The following is a 15,077-nucleotide window of genomic DNA, read 5'->3' as shown; positions in this document are numbered from 1 at the left end:
GATTGACTATAAAGGGGCATGAAGAAACTGCAGGTGATGGAAATGTTCTGCATGCTGCTTTGGGTGGGGTTACATCTTCATCAAGGAAACAACTTAGATCTGTGCATTTTACCATCAAGTATAACTCAATTTTTAAACTTGGGGCAAGTTCATAAAGACTGTCTGCAAACTGATCTGGTTCTCAGGCTAGTTATTTGCAAACTTCTGTTGCAATTCAACTTCCTTTATCTCACGAGTGAGGAGTCAGAGACCCGGAGAGGGTCTCCTACCTTTCCCCTCTGGGTGGGGCAAGTCCTGACTGCCCCAAGGCGGCCCAGGCGCCTCAGCCTGGAAAAGCGCGATGGCGGCGTGGTCAGTGACGGCGGCGGCCGCTCACTGCACCTTCTGCACGCCTGGCCGGTGGCGCGCGGCAGGCAGCCGTGCCAGCCTAGCATTTCCACCGGCCGGGAGGAGGCGGTCCCCCGGGGCCGGGCTGGCGTCTCGCTGGCCTGAAAATGAGCCGGTCACCCCAAAGGCCAACTCCGAAAGGAGCGGAAGTGGATGGAACAGCCGGCCCCAGGGAGCGCTGGCCAGGCACGCAGATAAATCACCGACACACATTGCACAGATCGCTCAGACTGGCGTTGAGTGCCAAATGCCGACACAGACACGGCTGAGTTCCAGGAAGAGAAAGCGGATCCGATCCGCGCGAGGTGGCGGCGGCGGAGCAAAGGGAAGTCCACCTGAGGGGGCGGGAGGGGCACCCAGCCTTGATGGAGACCCTCCCCGGGCGGGCACTTCGGGCACTTCCCGAAGTCTTACCGGCCACCCGCCTGCCCGGGGAGGCGCCAGCACCCGGCATCGCCACTTCACCAGGGAAAAGCCGGGCCGCCACAGTTCCCGGAGCCACAGGGACTGCGGTGCAATTCCAGGCCGGGTGTGCGACCCCCCGCCCTCGCTCCGTCCTCTCCTCCAGCCTGAGGCGAGCAGGTGTCTGCAGGAGTGCCTCCGAGCCCCTCCCAAGGCGGACTTGGTCCCCGTCTCCAAGTCGGCGCTGCACGCCGAGGGGGACCCCGGGGTGGGGTTGGGCGCACGGGGTGGGGGCGGGGACGCTCTGCGGCAGGGTCCCCGGACCCTGCGACCCGCCGGGACCTTCGGGACGCACGAAGCCCGGCCCTCCAGCCGGCGCCCGCCCTGATTGGCGCCCGCGGCAGGCCTCCCGCCGGCTCACCTGCCACTCCCAGCCAATCGCGGCCACCAGAATTGGGGCTGTCGCCGGGGGGAGGGAGACGTGCCGCGGGCCCAAGGCTGAGCCGCCCTCCCTGCCGAGTTCCCGTCCGGCCCTCGGCAATCCCAAGCCCCAGCCGCCGGCTGCGCGCCCCGCGCCCCCTTCTCACCACGTCTTTCCTCCCGCGCGCTTTGATGCGGCAGCTTCGGACCGGGGCAGCTCCGCTTCTCAGATCGCTGGGACCCTCCCCGACCGCTCCGCCTTCGCCCCTCGCCCTGTGTCCCTGCCGATCCCGGGGAGGTGGGGTCCGGGCCAGTCACAGCCCCGCTGAGGCAGCATGTTCACGTCCAAGTCCAACTCGGTGTCGCCCTCGCCGTCCCTGGAGCAGGCCGACTCGGACGCGCTGGACATCAGCACCAAAGTGCAGCTCTACGGCGTGCTGTGGAAGCGGCCTTTCGGGAGGCCGTCGGCCAAGTGGTCCCGGCGGTGAGTGCCCCCCCACCGCGCCCCGAGGGGACCGCCGGGAGAGAGCCCCGGGCCTTGGCACCCCCTCACCCCCTGCAGTAGCCGTCCTGCCTCTGCCTTCCTGTGTGACCTTGGCGTCACCCCGTTTCACTCTACACTGGCTCCCGCCGGAAGATGTGGACCTTAGTCTGGGCCAGGACAACGGGGATGGGACCCCTGCCCTGGGGCGGTGGCGAATTGTCTATGGAATGAACCTGAGCCTCGAGTGGGAACGCTGGGTGTGGGCAGAAGAGACCGTGGCCGGGGTGGGATCCCAGCTGGGTCAGGTCAGGTCAGACTGAGGCGAGGGAGAAACTCCATCTCTAGCCAAAGATGAAAAAGATGCCCTCCTGGGACCCCCACTGGCAATTCCATCGTCTTCACAACCCCTCACCCAGGCCGCGAGGACCAGGCCTAGTCTCCCTCCCACCAACCACCCACCCTTACACGGAGAGGGACCTGGTGCTTCTGAAAGGCTCAGGCCAGGGAGGGAGGAAGGGCCAGGAAGGGTGCTTGTCCCTGGGGAAGTGACCTTGGCAACCCCTCCAGCTGTCCCTTGAAATGATTTTTTTTAACAGTGAGCACAGGGAAAAGAGATTCCAGTGCTTCAGGTGGAAGAGCTGGAAAGGAGGGAGGCAGCTTGAGTGAGGTAGGGGATAGATTGGTCCTGCCAAGTCTTGATCCTTTGCAAGGGATGATGGGGAGAAACCGGGTAGTCCCAGACATCCTTCAGCACCAGCTGCCTGGTCCCCAACACAGAGGTGACTCCCCAACATCGGTAGCCACTCTCCACTTACAAATGAGCCAGGGAGGTATTGGGAGAAGAGGGGGTTCACAGCCCTGGACTTGCAGGAAGCTCCCAACTGGCTGCAGGTGCTGTGGGCCATTTTCTCAAGTTTCCACTCTCCAGTCAATTTCAGTTCTGAGATTTACTACTGGTGTGGCCTGGAGAACGCAAACCCTGTCCAGCCCTTCCCTGGAGGTGTGACACTTCCCGGAAACCAGGGGTATCCAGATGCCCCTTCCCCATCCCACACTACGAGTCTGCCCCTGAGCAGAGGGGGGCCTCCAGTGTTCCTAGGACCACAGATCACGTGGATGTGGTAGTGGGGGATACTGATGTTCTGTTCTGATGAATAATTTAATGTTTCTAGAAGACCGCAGAACAAATGGAGCCATGGACAGTATCTCACATTTTACATCTCTGGTTTCATGTTGTTTTATTACTTCTGACAGGTTTCTCTCTAGGATTTAATGGAATACAGGCTCCTTGAGTTCCTCCGAGGTTGAGCTTATCTCTGACTCCCTAAATGGAGGCTTGGAGCAGCACGGAGAGTATTTGGGGAGCTTCCAGGGTTGTGCTATGTGAGCTACAGCCCCCAGGGGCCAGGAGCAGCCTTGTCTGTGCCAAGGCACTCGAGTTGGGGTGGAAAGGCTGTGTGTAGATTCAAGTGCAGAATATCTTCCCCCAGCACCCATCTCTCTTCTGCCTTAGCAGTTCCAGATAGCCAATCTTTCTTTTCCATTGGGTCTGGCTGCTATTCTGGGTCCTGTCAACCAAGACTTCTCTTGCCAGACATTTTCATCTGACTGCCTCCCTAGAAAATGCTAGGTGCCTGTGATCCCCCAGGGTCAGGTGTACAGGCCATAGGACCCCAGCAAAAGCACAGTGGTGGTGCCAAAGAGGCTTGGAGAGGTTTAGTGTCCCCCACCCAGAGACTCTACATCTTCTCCATCCACTACCGTGGTCCCCACAGCCACCCAAAAACTACCCAATCAGAATCCGAACAGTATGTATGCTCTGCAAATACAGCTTCAAGTCAAGTCCTCTATTCCCCCTTCTAAGGAGATTGTTACCTGGGTAGAAATTCCTTTGTAGGAATTCTGGAGCTACCACTGTACAAAGACTACCCCTCACCTGGGGTTCAAGAAAGAACTAACATCCCACCTACCCACTCTAGGCCTCTGTGCTCACAGTTCTGGGAATACACAACACACACACACACACACACACACACACACACACACACACACACACATGCTATTTAGCCTTGGATCAGTGACAGAGCCAGCCAGAGAGGCCCTGGGTATGAGGGAGAATGATGCTCAGCCCCTCTCACTTCCCATCAGGGCCCCCTGGGCCCCACCTTCCCATTTGCAAAGTGGAGTCTCAGGTCAGCTAATTAGCAGCCACAGGAAGACTTGGGGACAGAGCAGCTCAGGGCCGCCACTGCAGAGCCTTGCCATTAGGGCGATCGATGGCTGGGGCAGCTGAGGGGAGGGGGCCTGAAAAGGCTTGTTGCTGCATTAATAAAGAATGGGCTGGATTGAACTGGCTGTGGCCGGCTGGGTTCTGTAAAACCTTTTCCACTCACGGTCGGTCTTAGGACCTGTGCCTCCAGCCTCCACTGCCCAAGCAGCTGTGCCTGCCTGGGGTGGGAAGATACCCTTGAGCTGAAGGGTCAACTTACGTCCTGTGGACAACAAAAGGGGCAGGGAGTCAAAGCAGTAATTAGCAGAGATCAAATAATCTGGGAGAGGTGTCTAGAAGGGAAGGCTGTCGACTGTGTCCTCACCTTGGTCTGTGAGCAGTGGAGACAGAAGTGCCAAGACCTGGCAAAGACCTGGGCAGTGCCAAGACAAAGAGGAAGGGAGTGGGAGGTCTCGCCTCAACCAGTGTTGTGTTGTAGGGGCTTGGGCTCGGCTAATTCTTTCCTGAGGTTGAATGCATTTGCCAGCCTTCTATTCCCTCTCCCAAATCCCTCCTGAACACCTCCCAAGGCTAGAGCCCTTGAGAGAAGGACCTACACACTTCCTTCCCGCAGCAGGAGCGTCTATACTCCTCCTCACCCTTCCTTCTCCCCAGGGGCAAGGTAGCCAGTAGGTCCTGAGCTCAGCCGAGTAGTTTACTCTTGCAGAACATTAGTGAGTCCCTGACGCGGGGAGCTAAGATTCATGATGTCCACCCAGTGCCAGGAGAGCCGTGGAGACAGTGACCATGTGTCCCAAATCTCAGGCCACAACCTGCACAGTGTATAAAGATTATCTGCGCAGATGAGAGTCACCATACCAAAAAGACTGGAGGAGACTTTCTTCCCACAGAGATTTGGGGCCCAGGGTTTTGACTTTGGTTCTCAGCACTGCTTTGCAGAGGTGACACCAATGCAGAGCTTTCCCAGAGCAGAGAGAAGAGCTTAGCATGTCTGCACCGTGGCACCAGGCTCAGCCTCACCCTGGTGACACTGGGGTTTGGTCTCACATTCTGGCACCCCTGGCATCCCCCTAAGCTGGCTGTGTGAGGTGTCCCCAAGCACAGTTGTAACTTTTCTGCTGTGGAGGATGCCTCCAGGACGCTCTTTAAAAAATAAACTTCTATTCTTCAAACTTCTACCAGAGTGGCAACATAAGGTGTGGGGAACAGTGACCGGGTGGCAGATGAGGGGCAGGGATGTTCTGCTAATGGGAGTGATAGTCTGGGGAGGGACAGAGCAGAGGAGCTCTTTCAGCATTGATGAAGAAGGACTTGGGGAACAGTGTCTCTGCCTCCAGAAAAAAAAATAGCGACCAAATTACTTCTTCTGAAGATTTCATAGTGTTTTTCACTCTCTGGCTCCTTGTTCCAGAGCTGCTCTCCCAAGCCCACTGACAGGAAACTGAGACACAGAGGCAGGGGAAGTTGCCTTTTCTAAGTCTCCTCAGATTCCTCTGCACGCCACCCTCTCTCCTTTCTGTGGTGGTAGTATCCAGGCTACAAGGAATCCTTGGGTTAGGGAGATGGGCACACTCTAGGGATCACACAGCCATAAATGAAATGATACGTATCAGTCAGGCTTCACTGGGGCCATATGATTATTTACCCAGGCCAGGTCTGCCAAAGTTAAGTGAGTTAATTGTGCAAAGAAGTAACCCTTTTTCTCCCACCCAGTCCCCAAGGAGCTGCCCTCAGTGGCTATTGATGTCCTATTTGAAAATGAATTTCACCTGTGTGTGGGCCAGACCTCAAGCTTGCAGACAGTTCATCTTCCTTATCTCCAGGGCTTAAAAATAACAAAGTAATTGCTTCTGAGAGCAGCTGTGGGTGTGGTAGAAAGTGAATCTAAGGCCGGGCATGGTGATCACACCTGTAATCCCAGCACTTTGAAAGGGTGAGGTGGGTGAAGCACTTGGGGTCAGGAGTTGGAGATCAGCCTGGCCAACATGCTGAAACGCTGTCTCTACTAAAAATACAAAAATTAGCCAGGTGTGGTGGTGGGTGACTGTAATCCCATCTACTCAGGAGGCTGAGGCAGGAGAAACGCTTGAACCTGGGAGGTGAGGGTTGCAGTGAGCCGAGATTGCGCCACTGCACTCCAGCCTGTGACACAGCAATACTCCATCTCAAGAGAAAGAAAGAAGGAAGGAAAAAAAGAAAGAAAGAAAGAAAGGGAGGGAGGGAGGAAGGAAAGAAGGAAGGAAGGAAGGAAGGAAGGAAGGAAGGAAGGAAGGAAGGAAGGAAGGAGGGAGGGAGAGAAAAGAAAAGAGAAAGTGAATCTAGGATTAGAGGCAGCTGCTCCAAGTTCCAGCTCCAGCTCTGCCAATAACCAACTGCATGATACAGGCTGTGGCATTTTACCCCACTGGCCAGCAGTATCTCATCTATAGAGCAGGGGTTGGATGGGTCAAATTGTGTGCCACAGATAACCACAGAGGTGCCTTTAGTCTATTATAAGGGAATGGGGAACAAACAGGGGTACAGCTCCAAGACTCCCTGCCCACTTCAAGCAGTACCTCTGCATTGTTATATGGGTTTTTTTTTCTTTTGAGACAGAGTCTCCTGTCACTCAGGCTGTAGTGCAATGGCTTGATCTCAGTTCACTGCAACCTCCGCCTTTCAGGTTCAAGTGATTCTCATCCCTCAGTCTCCTGAGTAGCTGGAATTACAGGCATGCACCACCATGCCTGGCTAATTTTTGTGTTTTTTAGTAGAGATGGGGTTTTGCCATGTTGGCCAGGCTGTTCTCGAACTCCTGACTTCAGGTGATCTGCCCACCTCAGCCTCCCAAAGTGCTGGGATTACAGGCGTGAGGCACCTATTACATGTTTCACACCAGCAGTCCCCAACCTTTTTGGTACCAGGTACCATGAATGGGTTCATGGAAGATGATTTTTCCAAGGACAGGGAGTGGGGGTGCGGTGGTTTCATCAGGTGTTAGATTCTCAGAATAAGTGTGCAACCTAGATCCCTCGCCAGGCAGTATAAACTGCCTGTTTGTGCTCCTATGAGAATCTCATGCTGCCGCTGATCTGACAGGCGGCAGAGCTTAGGCGGCAAAGCCAGCCATGGGGAGAAGCTATAAACACAGAATACGCTTCACCTGCTCACCTGCTGTGTGACCTGGTTCCTAACAGGCCTTGGACTGGTACTGGTCCAGGGCTCAGGGGTTGAGGACCCTGTGTTACACATCACAGTTGTCTCACTGTTGTTGGAATAGTTTGGCTAAGTTTTTTGAACCCCCTTGGACTTGATAATCTCTCTGAACTTTAATGTGTCATGACTCATGCATTTCACAGATAGGATTCCTGCTGTTCTGCCATCTTAGACTGGATGCCAGATAAGACACACAGGCCAGGATGAGCATTTCCTGAGCACACCAGGCCACCCAGAATGGACACAAGGGGCACATACTGGGGTCTGTGTCATGTCCACCTTCCTTCTGCCAGTTCTGAAAAGGTCACTTCTGAGGGCAGTCCTTCTCCAGCTCCACCCCCTACATAGCCATTCGCAGTATCCAGGGGACTCCGAAAGGAGGGAGACTGGCTGTTGTGCCTGGGGAAGAGGGGGAAGCCAGGCTGGAAGTTCACCTTCTTGGGAAATGTAACTCGTGTATAACTCACACATCCACTGGGCTCTTGCTGCCCTCCTGAGAGTGAGATAAATTTGGTCCCAAGACCAAATCCCGTATCTAAGGGAAGTCTAAAATCCGTACCAGGGTTTCTGTGAATCCCCAAGAGGCTCTAAACTAGTTTCTTTGTTTATGGGTTAATTTGCTGACCAATGTACGTGGTCCTTGTCACACAACCAGAGGTGGAACTCAGCTTCTCTTCCTCAGTTTTTCCGGCCTTCCACACTGCTGCATAAACACAGCAGCCTCTCATTCAAGGTATTATGAGTCTAGCAGCCTATCCCGAAGGGAAACTGTGGCAAAGAGGAGGGCACAGGAGGTATTTAAATTACAGAAGCACAAACATCTTCAAATTGAGTGTTAGCTCCCTGGTAGGCACCCCACCTCACTGTCACCAGAGATGATGTCACCACTGTCTCGACTCTAGGATCATCACTCTCTCCTGGCTCTTGCATCCTCCCAGGATCCTCCCTCCTCTGCACCTTCCCAACACTTGTCCTCCTCACTGTCCTCCAGGGTTTACGCCAGGTTCAAATTTCTTTCACTCTGTTATGCAAGGCCCTTTCTAGCTCCTGTTCCTAAACTCAGTGGCATTTGCATCTCCCAACATTAGAGGGCTCAGCAGAGTGGATAGGCCTTTCTTTAACAAGATCTTCCCGCCGTAGAAGATACTTGTGGGTCTAGATAACATTTTCCTTGGCTCCAGCTGGACTCATCATGAGGCAGTGGTGACCAACAAGCTCTGGTTGAGCCCTTGTTGCACTCAGAGCACTGGCGTGGGGGGCAGAAGATGGGGACAAGGCTAAAGCTTAAGAAAATCCTTCTTGGGTTGCCTAATTCATGTTGGATGGCACCTGTGCCACTCTGTGACCCAAGCTAGAGTCCTGGTCATCGTGTCATCCCAGCTCTGCTCACCCTGCCCTTATCTAACTATTCAATGAGCCTTGCTGATCTGTACCTCCCAATAACTTTAATTTTCCCTTTGCCTGGTTGTGGACTTCCCCATGTCTAAAACTATAATATGACCTTACAAGTGCACTATTTGAAACTTGCTGGCAGCTCTCCTTGTCTGCAGGAAGAAGTCCAGCATCTTCACATGGACTGCACACTCTGCCCTGCTCTGTCTCTGGTCTTTTACCTTAACTCACTCCTTACTGCACCTCCCCTGCACCACTGCCCACCCTTTACACTTTCTGCCAATAATGACAGATATATTTTTATGACGTTGAACATACTATTCTTTGCCTATGTTGTTCCCCCTGTCTGGAATAGATCCCTCCCTCTTCCATTTCCTCCCAAATTCCCAAGATACTCCTATTCATTCTTCAAAGCTCTGCTTAGTTGTCACATCTTGGGGAGCTCGCTTGGCTGGACCCCTAAACCATTGATTCCTCCCTGGTCTTCACTGTTCCTGTACCTTACGTAAACTTACAATGTTGCAATATATTATGGCACATTACAATGTTGCAGCATACTCTCCTGGTGTCTTTCAAAGTTACAGTGTACCATAGTACGTCACAATGTTGCAGTGTACTCTCCTGCTGTGTTGCAAAGTTACAGTGTACTATAGTATGTTACAATGTTGCAGTGTACTCTCCTGGTATGTTACAAAGTTAAAGCCTACCCTGGTGCTTTACAATGTTGCGGTGTATGCTTCTGGTGTTTTACAACTATCCTAGCTTCCCTTTCCTAGTTGTATGATCTGGGACACATTACTTCTCTATGCCCCAGTTTCCTCACCTACCTCATGTGAGGAGTGAATGAGTTAGCACAGCACTGTCCCTACAGCAGGGTTTAGCACCTAGCACAAAGGAGGAGCTTGATAAACATTATGTTTTTTGCTTTTGTTTTTTGGGGTCTTTTGAGATAGAGTCTTGCTTTGTGGCGCAGGCTGGAGCGGAGTGGCATGATTATGGCTCACTGTAACCTCCACCTCCTGGTCTCAAGCAATACTCCTCCCTCAGCAATACTCCTACCTCAGTATTACGGCTCACTGTAACCTCAGTGAGGTAGGGTGAGCCATAATACTCCTACCTCCCAAGTAGCTGGGAACACAGGCACAAGCTACCATATCCAGCTAATTTTTAAATTGTTTGTTGAGGCAGAGTCTCCCTATGTTGCCCAGGGTGGTCTGGACCCCTGGGATCAAGTGATCCTTCTGCCTTGGCCCCCCAAAGTACTGGGATTGCAGGCATGAGCCACCATACCCGGCCAATATTAGCTATTTTAAAAATGATTGGTTTCTACACTCTCTCCTTCTTTTGACTATCAGCTACTTGAGGTCAGCAAATCATCAAGCTCCAGGGCCCAGCGTAGCACCCGGCTGTACTAGGGGAATCATTCATTCTCTCTGACGTGAGCTGACCAGCAGCTTGCAGTCACTCTGCAGAGATAGCAGAGATACCTCTCTCATGCTCTGGGCTTCACCCCAACGCATGGGGACAAACGAGGGTCACAGCTGATGGGCAAAGCTGCTCCCAGGGCTGATGTTGGGTCTGGAAGGAGGGATGGACTTCAGACGGGGGGCAGGGGGAAGCAGCAGATGCAGGGATAAGCCATGTGTTGGGAGCACAGGGAGCTGGCCAGCTGGGCTGGAGCCAAGAGCTCCCTCCAGTAGCAGCCATGTGAGCACGAATGGAAAAAGAGGTCAGGGGAGACTGCAGCTTGTTGTTATTGAGTCTGAACCCAATCATCATCATCATAATTATCATAAAAGTAATCATTTGTTAAATATTTACCACCATGTTCTAAGTCTTTAGGGGAGCGTTATCCTGACAGCCCTATGAAATATAGGTATTATTATTATTATCCTGAAGTTGCACAGGGGGGGGACCTGAGACCTAAAGCTATTGTCACTTGTCCCGGTCACATTGCCGGTCTGTGGCAGAGTTCTAACACTGGCGACCCCAACCTGAAACTTATGGCCTCTGGCCCATCTGTTTCCTGGCCAGGAGCTGGATGGAGCAGCTCCTTAGGCAGTGACTGTGGGAAGTACGTGTAGGGACTACAGTCCATGGGTTCCAATCCTGGCTCCACCTCTGCCCTAGCGGTGTGGCGTGGCATACACTATTTTGCCTCTAAGCCTCAGTTACCTTATTTGTGAAGTGAGAATAATTGAGAATAAAATGCCCAACCCTCCACAGTTGTGATGTGGATCAAATACATGTGGAGCCCTTAGCACAGGAGCCAATGCATGAGGTCAGCTGCAGAAACGGTGGCCATCCCTAGCCCTTGGGCACAGCCAGATCAACTGCACAGGGCCTGAAGAGAGGTGGCCCCTGGCTTCCAGTCAGAATGAGAGTGTTGGAGAACAAAAGGACTTTGGAAGAAGGGGTGGGAAGAGGAAGTGTTCCTCAGTGCAGGAAACTGGGGTTCTGGGAACCTGCCTGCTGAGAAGACGCTGAGAAGAGGCAGCTGGAATAGCAGGGCTGTTGCTGAGATAGATTTGTAAGCAAGGCCAGACCTGTGGGTCCTATAAGTGTGTTTGCCATATGAGCCCTTCGTTGGCCAGAACTCATTCCTGCCAGCCAGGCCATCGTCCTCCTCCTCCAGGTCCAAGCTAGCCCCCCTCCCTTGACCCCCACTTCCACCCAAGCCAACCTGGGGACAGCTGCAGCCAGGCTGGGTATGGCATGTGTGACATGTGGGCCTTTTACAATCCCTGGCCTGCACAGGACAAAGGCTACCCTGAGCGTCCACCTTCCTTCCCCTGCCTCTGTCTATGCTGTTCTTCAGAAGCATGAGGAGAAGAAGGGGCATGACATTAGGGGACACCTTCCGTGTGCCAGGCAAGTGCTGAGAGCTTTACATGTCTCCATCCACCGGATCCTCTCTTGCCCCCTAACAATATGTGGCAATAGCCCCTAATGGATCCCCCTGCCTTTACCCTGACAATCTGCCCTCAACACAGCAGATGAGCCTTTTACAGCATAAGCCAGGTCCCTTCTGCTTAAAGCCCTCCAGTGGCTGCCTCTCTTACTCCGAGAAAAAGCCAGCCTCTGCCAATTAGTGCTGTGACCTTCAGCAAGTCTTGCCACCTCTCTGCTTCATTTCTGCTCACATAAAATGCAGAGAACATTTCTCTCATGGCATCATTGTGAGTGGTGTTAAGTACATTAACAGCAGTAACTGCTTGGAGTGAGATGTGGCTTGTGGTAAGCACCAAATAAATTTAGCTCAATGATTATTGTCATTACCATAATAGAGCCCTCTGCAATCTGGCCCCACTGCTGCAGCCTCTCAGTTCCATGAGAGCTAGGCATACTTCCTGCCTCAGGGCCTTTGCACATGCAGCTCCTCTGGCAGAAACGCCTTTCCTCCTCTCAAAGATTACCTTCTTAACTAGGCTCGCCCTGAACACCCTCTTTAATATGGTCCCGTGCACACTCCCAATCCCCCTTAACCTGCTTTATTTTCCTCCATAGCACATATCAGCATCTGGCATATGAATCCCTATGTCTCATTCATTCACCCTCTGACACCCACTACATGCAAGTAGTGTAAGCTCCATGAAGACAGGGATTTTTGTCTGTCTTGCTCGCAACTGTATCTCCAACACCTACAGCAGCGCTTGGCACAGAGTGGCAACCCAGTAATTCTTTGTTGAATCAATGGAGGAATCTTTACAACAGCCCTAAGAAATGGTTTCCATACCCCCATTTTATAGAAGAAGAAAGGGGGCTTAGTAAGTCTGAGTTTGCCTGAGGCCGCAGCTTGAAGGAAGGGTGTCAGTGGACCCCAGAGCCCTGTGCCCTCCTTGTCATGTGTCTAATGATTGTCTGCCCACCCACTTCCCAGCCCTGGCACAGTGCTTTGCCCTCAGTGAGAGGGGCTCTGCAAGTGGCAGGAAGGCAGGAGGGTATTTATTTGTTTCAGTCAGCTTGGGCTACTATACAAAATGCCATAGACTGGGTGGCTTAAACCCTGGCAGTGTATTTGGCCACAGTTCTGGAGGCTGAGTCTGAGATCAAGTTGCCAGCATGGTCAGGTTCTGATGAGGGCACCTGTTCCTGGTGTGCAGATGGCCACCTTCTCAATATGTCCTCGCATGTTGGAGCAAGAGGAAAAAGAGGGTGAGAGAGAGTTGATTTATTTATTTTTACAACAGAGTCTTGGTCTGTCAGCCAGGCTGGAGGCCAGCCTGGAGTACAGTGGGGTGCCATCACAGCAAACTGCAGCCTTGAAATCCTAGACTCAAGTGATCCTCTCACTCAGCCTCCTGAGTAGCTAGAACTACAGGCATGTACCAACATGCCCAGCTAAGTTGTTTGTTTGGTTTTTGTTTTTGTTTTTGTTTTTGTTTTGTAGAGACAAGGCCTTGTTATGTTGCCCAGGCTGGTCTTGAGCTCCTGGGCTCAAGTAATCCTCCTGCTTCAGCCTCCCAAAGTGTCATGATTACAGATGTGAGCCACTGCATCCAGCCAGGAAGGAGAGCTCTTCTTCTTCTCCTCCTCCTCCTCCTCCTTTCTTTTTCTTCTTAGAGTCTTGCTCTGTCACCAAGCTGGGGTGCAGTGGTGCGATCTTGGCTCACTGCAACCTCTGTCTCCCAGGTTCAAGCGATTCTCCTGCCTCAGCCTCCTCCCCTACTCCCAAGTAGCTGGGACTACAGGTGTGTGCCACCATGCCGGACTAATTTCTGTATTTTTAGTAGAGACAGGGTTTCACCATGTTGGCCAGGATGGTCTCGATCTCTTGACCTGGTGATCCACCCACCTGAGCCTCCCAAAGTGCTGGGATTACAGGAGTGAAAGGGAGCTCTTCTTATAAGGCCACAGTCCTATTGGCTTACAGCCCTACCCTTATGACCTTTGTTAACATTAATTACCTCCTAGAGACCTTATCTCCAAACACAGTCATATGTGGGGTTAGGGCTTGAACATATGAATGTTGAGGAGACGTACTGGATCCATAGCAGTATTTCCAAAGCCATTGAGAGGAGGCTGTAGCCCTGGAGACAGTCCTGTGCTGCTTCCTGCAGTGATTGTATTCAGACCATGGAATGCATCACTCAGCCTTGTCCTGAGTCTTCTGCAGATTGGCAGGGTGATGAGCACAATCTCATTTGACCCTGAAAATAACCACATTAGGTAGTTGTTATTGTCCCCATTCTACAGGTAAAGAAACTAAGGCTCAGAAAGGAAAGCTGACTTGCCCATGGACCCCTAACCCCAGCTGGAAAATGTCAGGTCTCTCTGATCCCAAAGCCTATGTTCTTAACTGCTCTGTGAAATTCCCATGGAACAGCCAGGGAACATCTACCTGGGCCCATAAGGCTGAAGTGGGATGGACCTGCCCTCCAGGAGCCTGATGCCCCGTCTGGACGAGACGCACACATGGTATGGGGCAGTGGGCCTAAGTGCCAAGTGCAGGCCCTGCTAGCAAGTGCTGAAGAAGCCCAGACATCAGTGTGGGCTGGGAAGGTCACTGGGGTGAGAAGGGCCCCCTGGTTGAAGAGCAAGAAGGAGGGCATTCCAGGCCAAGCCGCACAATCTTCACATGCAGGACCCCACAAGTATAGTGGGCAGGGTACAGTGAACTCTGCAGTTTCCTGGAGGGCAGATAGGCTGAAGGGCAGATGTGGCAGGAAAGCTGAGAGGTGGGCAGAGTTGCTGGCAGGTGCTGACAGGACTGGAATATCACTGAGGTTCTGCAGCAGGTCTTATTCACATGCTCTTTCTGTACTGGGGCAAGAAAGGCATGGGGAGAGAGTTGGCATTCGTAGGGTATCAACCCTGAGCAGGGTCCACAGGGCTGTGTTTGTTATATGGCCAGGCAGAGAGGGTCGGTTCAGGTAAAGAAAATGGGGCTGTGTGTGGTGGTTCAGCCTGTAATCCCAGCATTTTGGGAGGCTGAGGCAGGAGGGTCACTTGAGGCCAAGAGTTCGAGGCCATTCTGGGCAACATAGAAAGACCCTGTTTCTATTTTATTTTATTTTATTAGACAGTCTCACTCTATCACCCAGGTTGGAGTGCAGTGACACGATCTTGGTTACTGCAACCTCCACCTTCGGGATTCAAGAGATTCTCCTGCCTCAGCCTCCCCAGTAGCTGGAATTACAGATGTGAGCCAACACATCCAACTGATTTTTGTATTTTTAGTAAAGATGGCATTTCACCATGTTAGCCAGGCTGGTGTCAAACTCCTGACCTCAAGTGGTCCACTCACCTCAGCCTCCCAAAGTCCTGGGATTATAGGTGTGAGCCACCGCACCCAGCCTTCTATTTTTAAAAAAGAAAAGAAAATTGGTTGGTATGAGGCTCACACCAAAGCACAGAGCTGAGCTTCACCTTCCTCAGATGGCAGCTGCCAGCAGCCCAGGCCTGCCTCACCCAGCAGCAGGGGCCTTAGGAAAGATCGTGTGGCTTGGGTTACCTTCAGAGGTTCACTGACGTCGCCATGCTCACCAGCAAGGTTGCTTGTTTCTTTCTCTCTTCTTTCTCTTTCTTTCTTTCTTTCTTTCTTTCTTTCTTTCTTTCTTTCTTTCT

General features: G+C 52.6%; 1 protein-coding gene across 2 annotated transcripts in view; it reads left to right on the top strand.

The window, feature by feature from the left end:
* The first annotated feature begins 1,276 nt into the window (after nucleotides 1–1,276).
* The window catches only part of PLEKHD1 (pleckstrin homology and coiled-coil domain containing D1), a 34,692-nt gene continuing 20,891 nt past the window's right edge, over nucleotides 1,277–15,077 (top strand). The window contains exon 1 of one of the 2 annotated variants that reach the window (XM_032245797.1): nucleotides 1,277–1,693. In XM_032245797.1, coding sequence (XP_032101688.1) covers nucleotides 1,545–1,693 — 149 coding nt within the window. In that variant the 5' untranslated portion in view covers nucleotides 1,277–1,544. The remainder of the gene's footprint in view (nucleotides 1,694–15,077) is intronic. The other variant, XM_032245798.1, reaches the window with a different exon arrangement.

The sequence above is a fragment of the Sapajus apella genome, unplaced genomic scaffold (genome assembly GCF_009761245.1).
Source record: "Sapajus apella isolate SASKATOON/1434 unplaced genomic scaffold, GSC_monkey_1.0 scaffold59, whole genome shotgun sequence".
NCBI lineage: Eukaryota > Metazoa > Chordata > Mammalia > Primates > Cebidae > Sapajus > Sapajus apella.
This window is presented reverse-complemented; position numbering and strand designations above follow the sequence as displayed.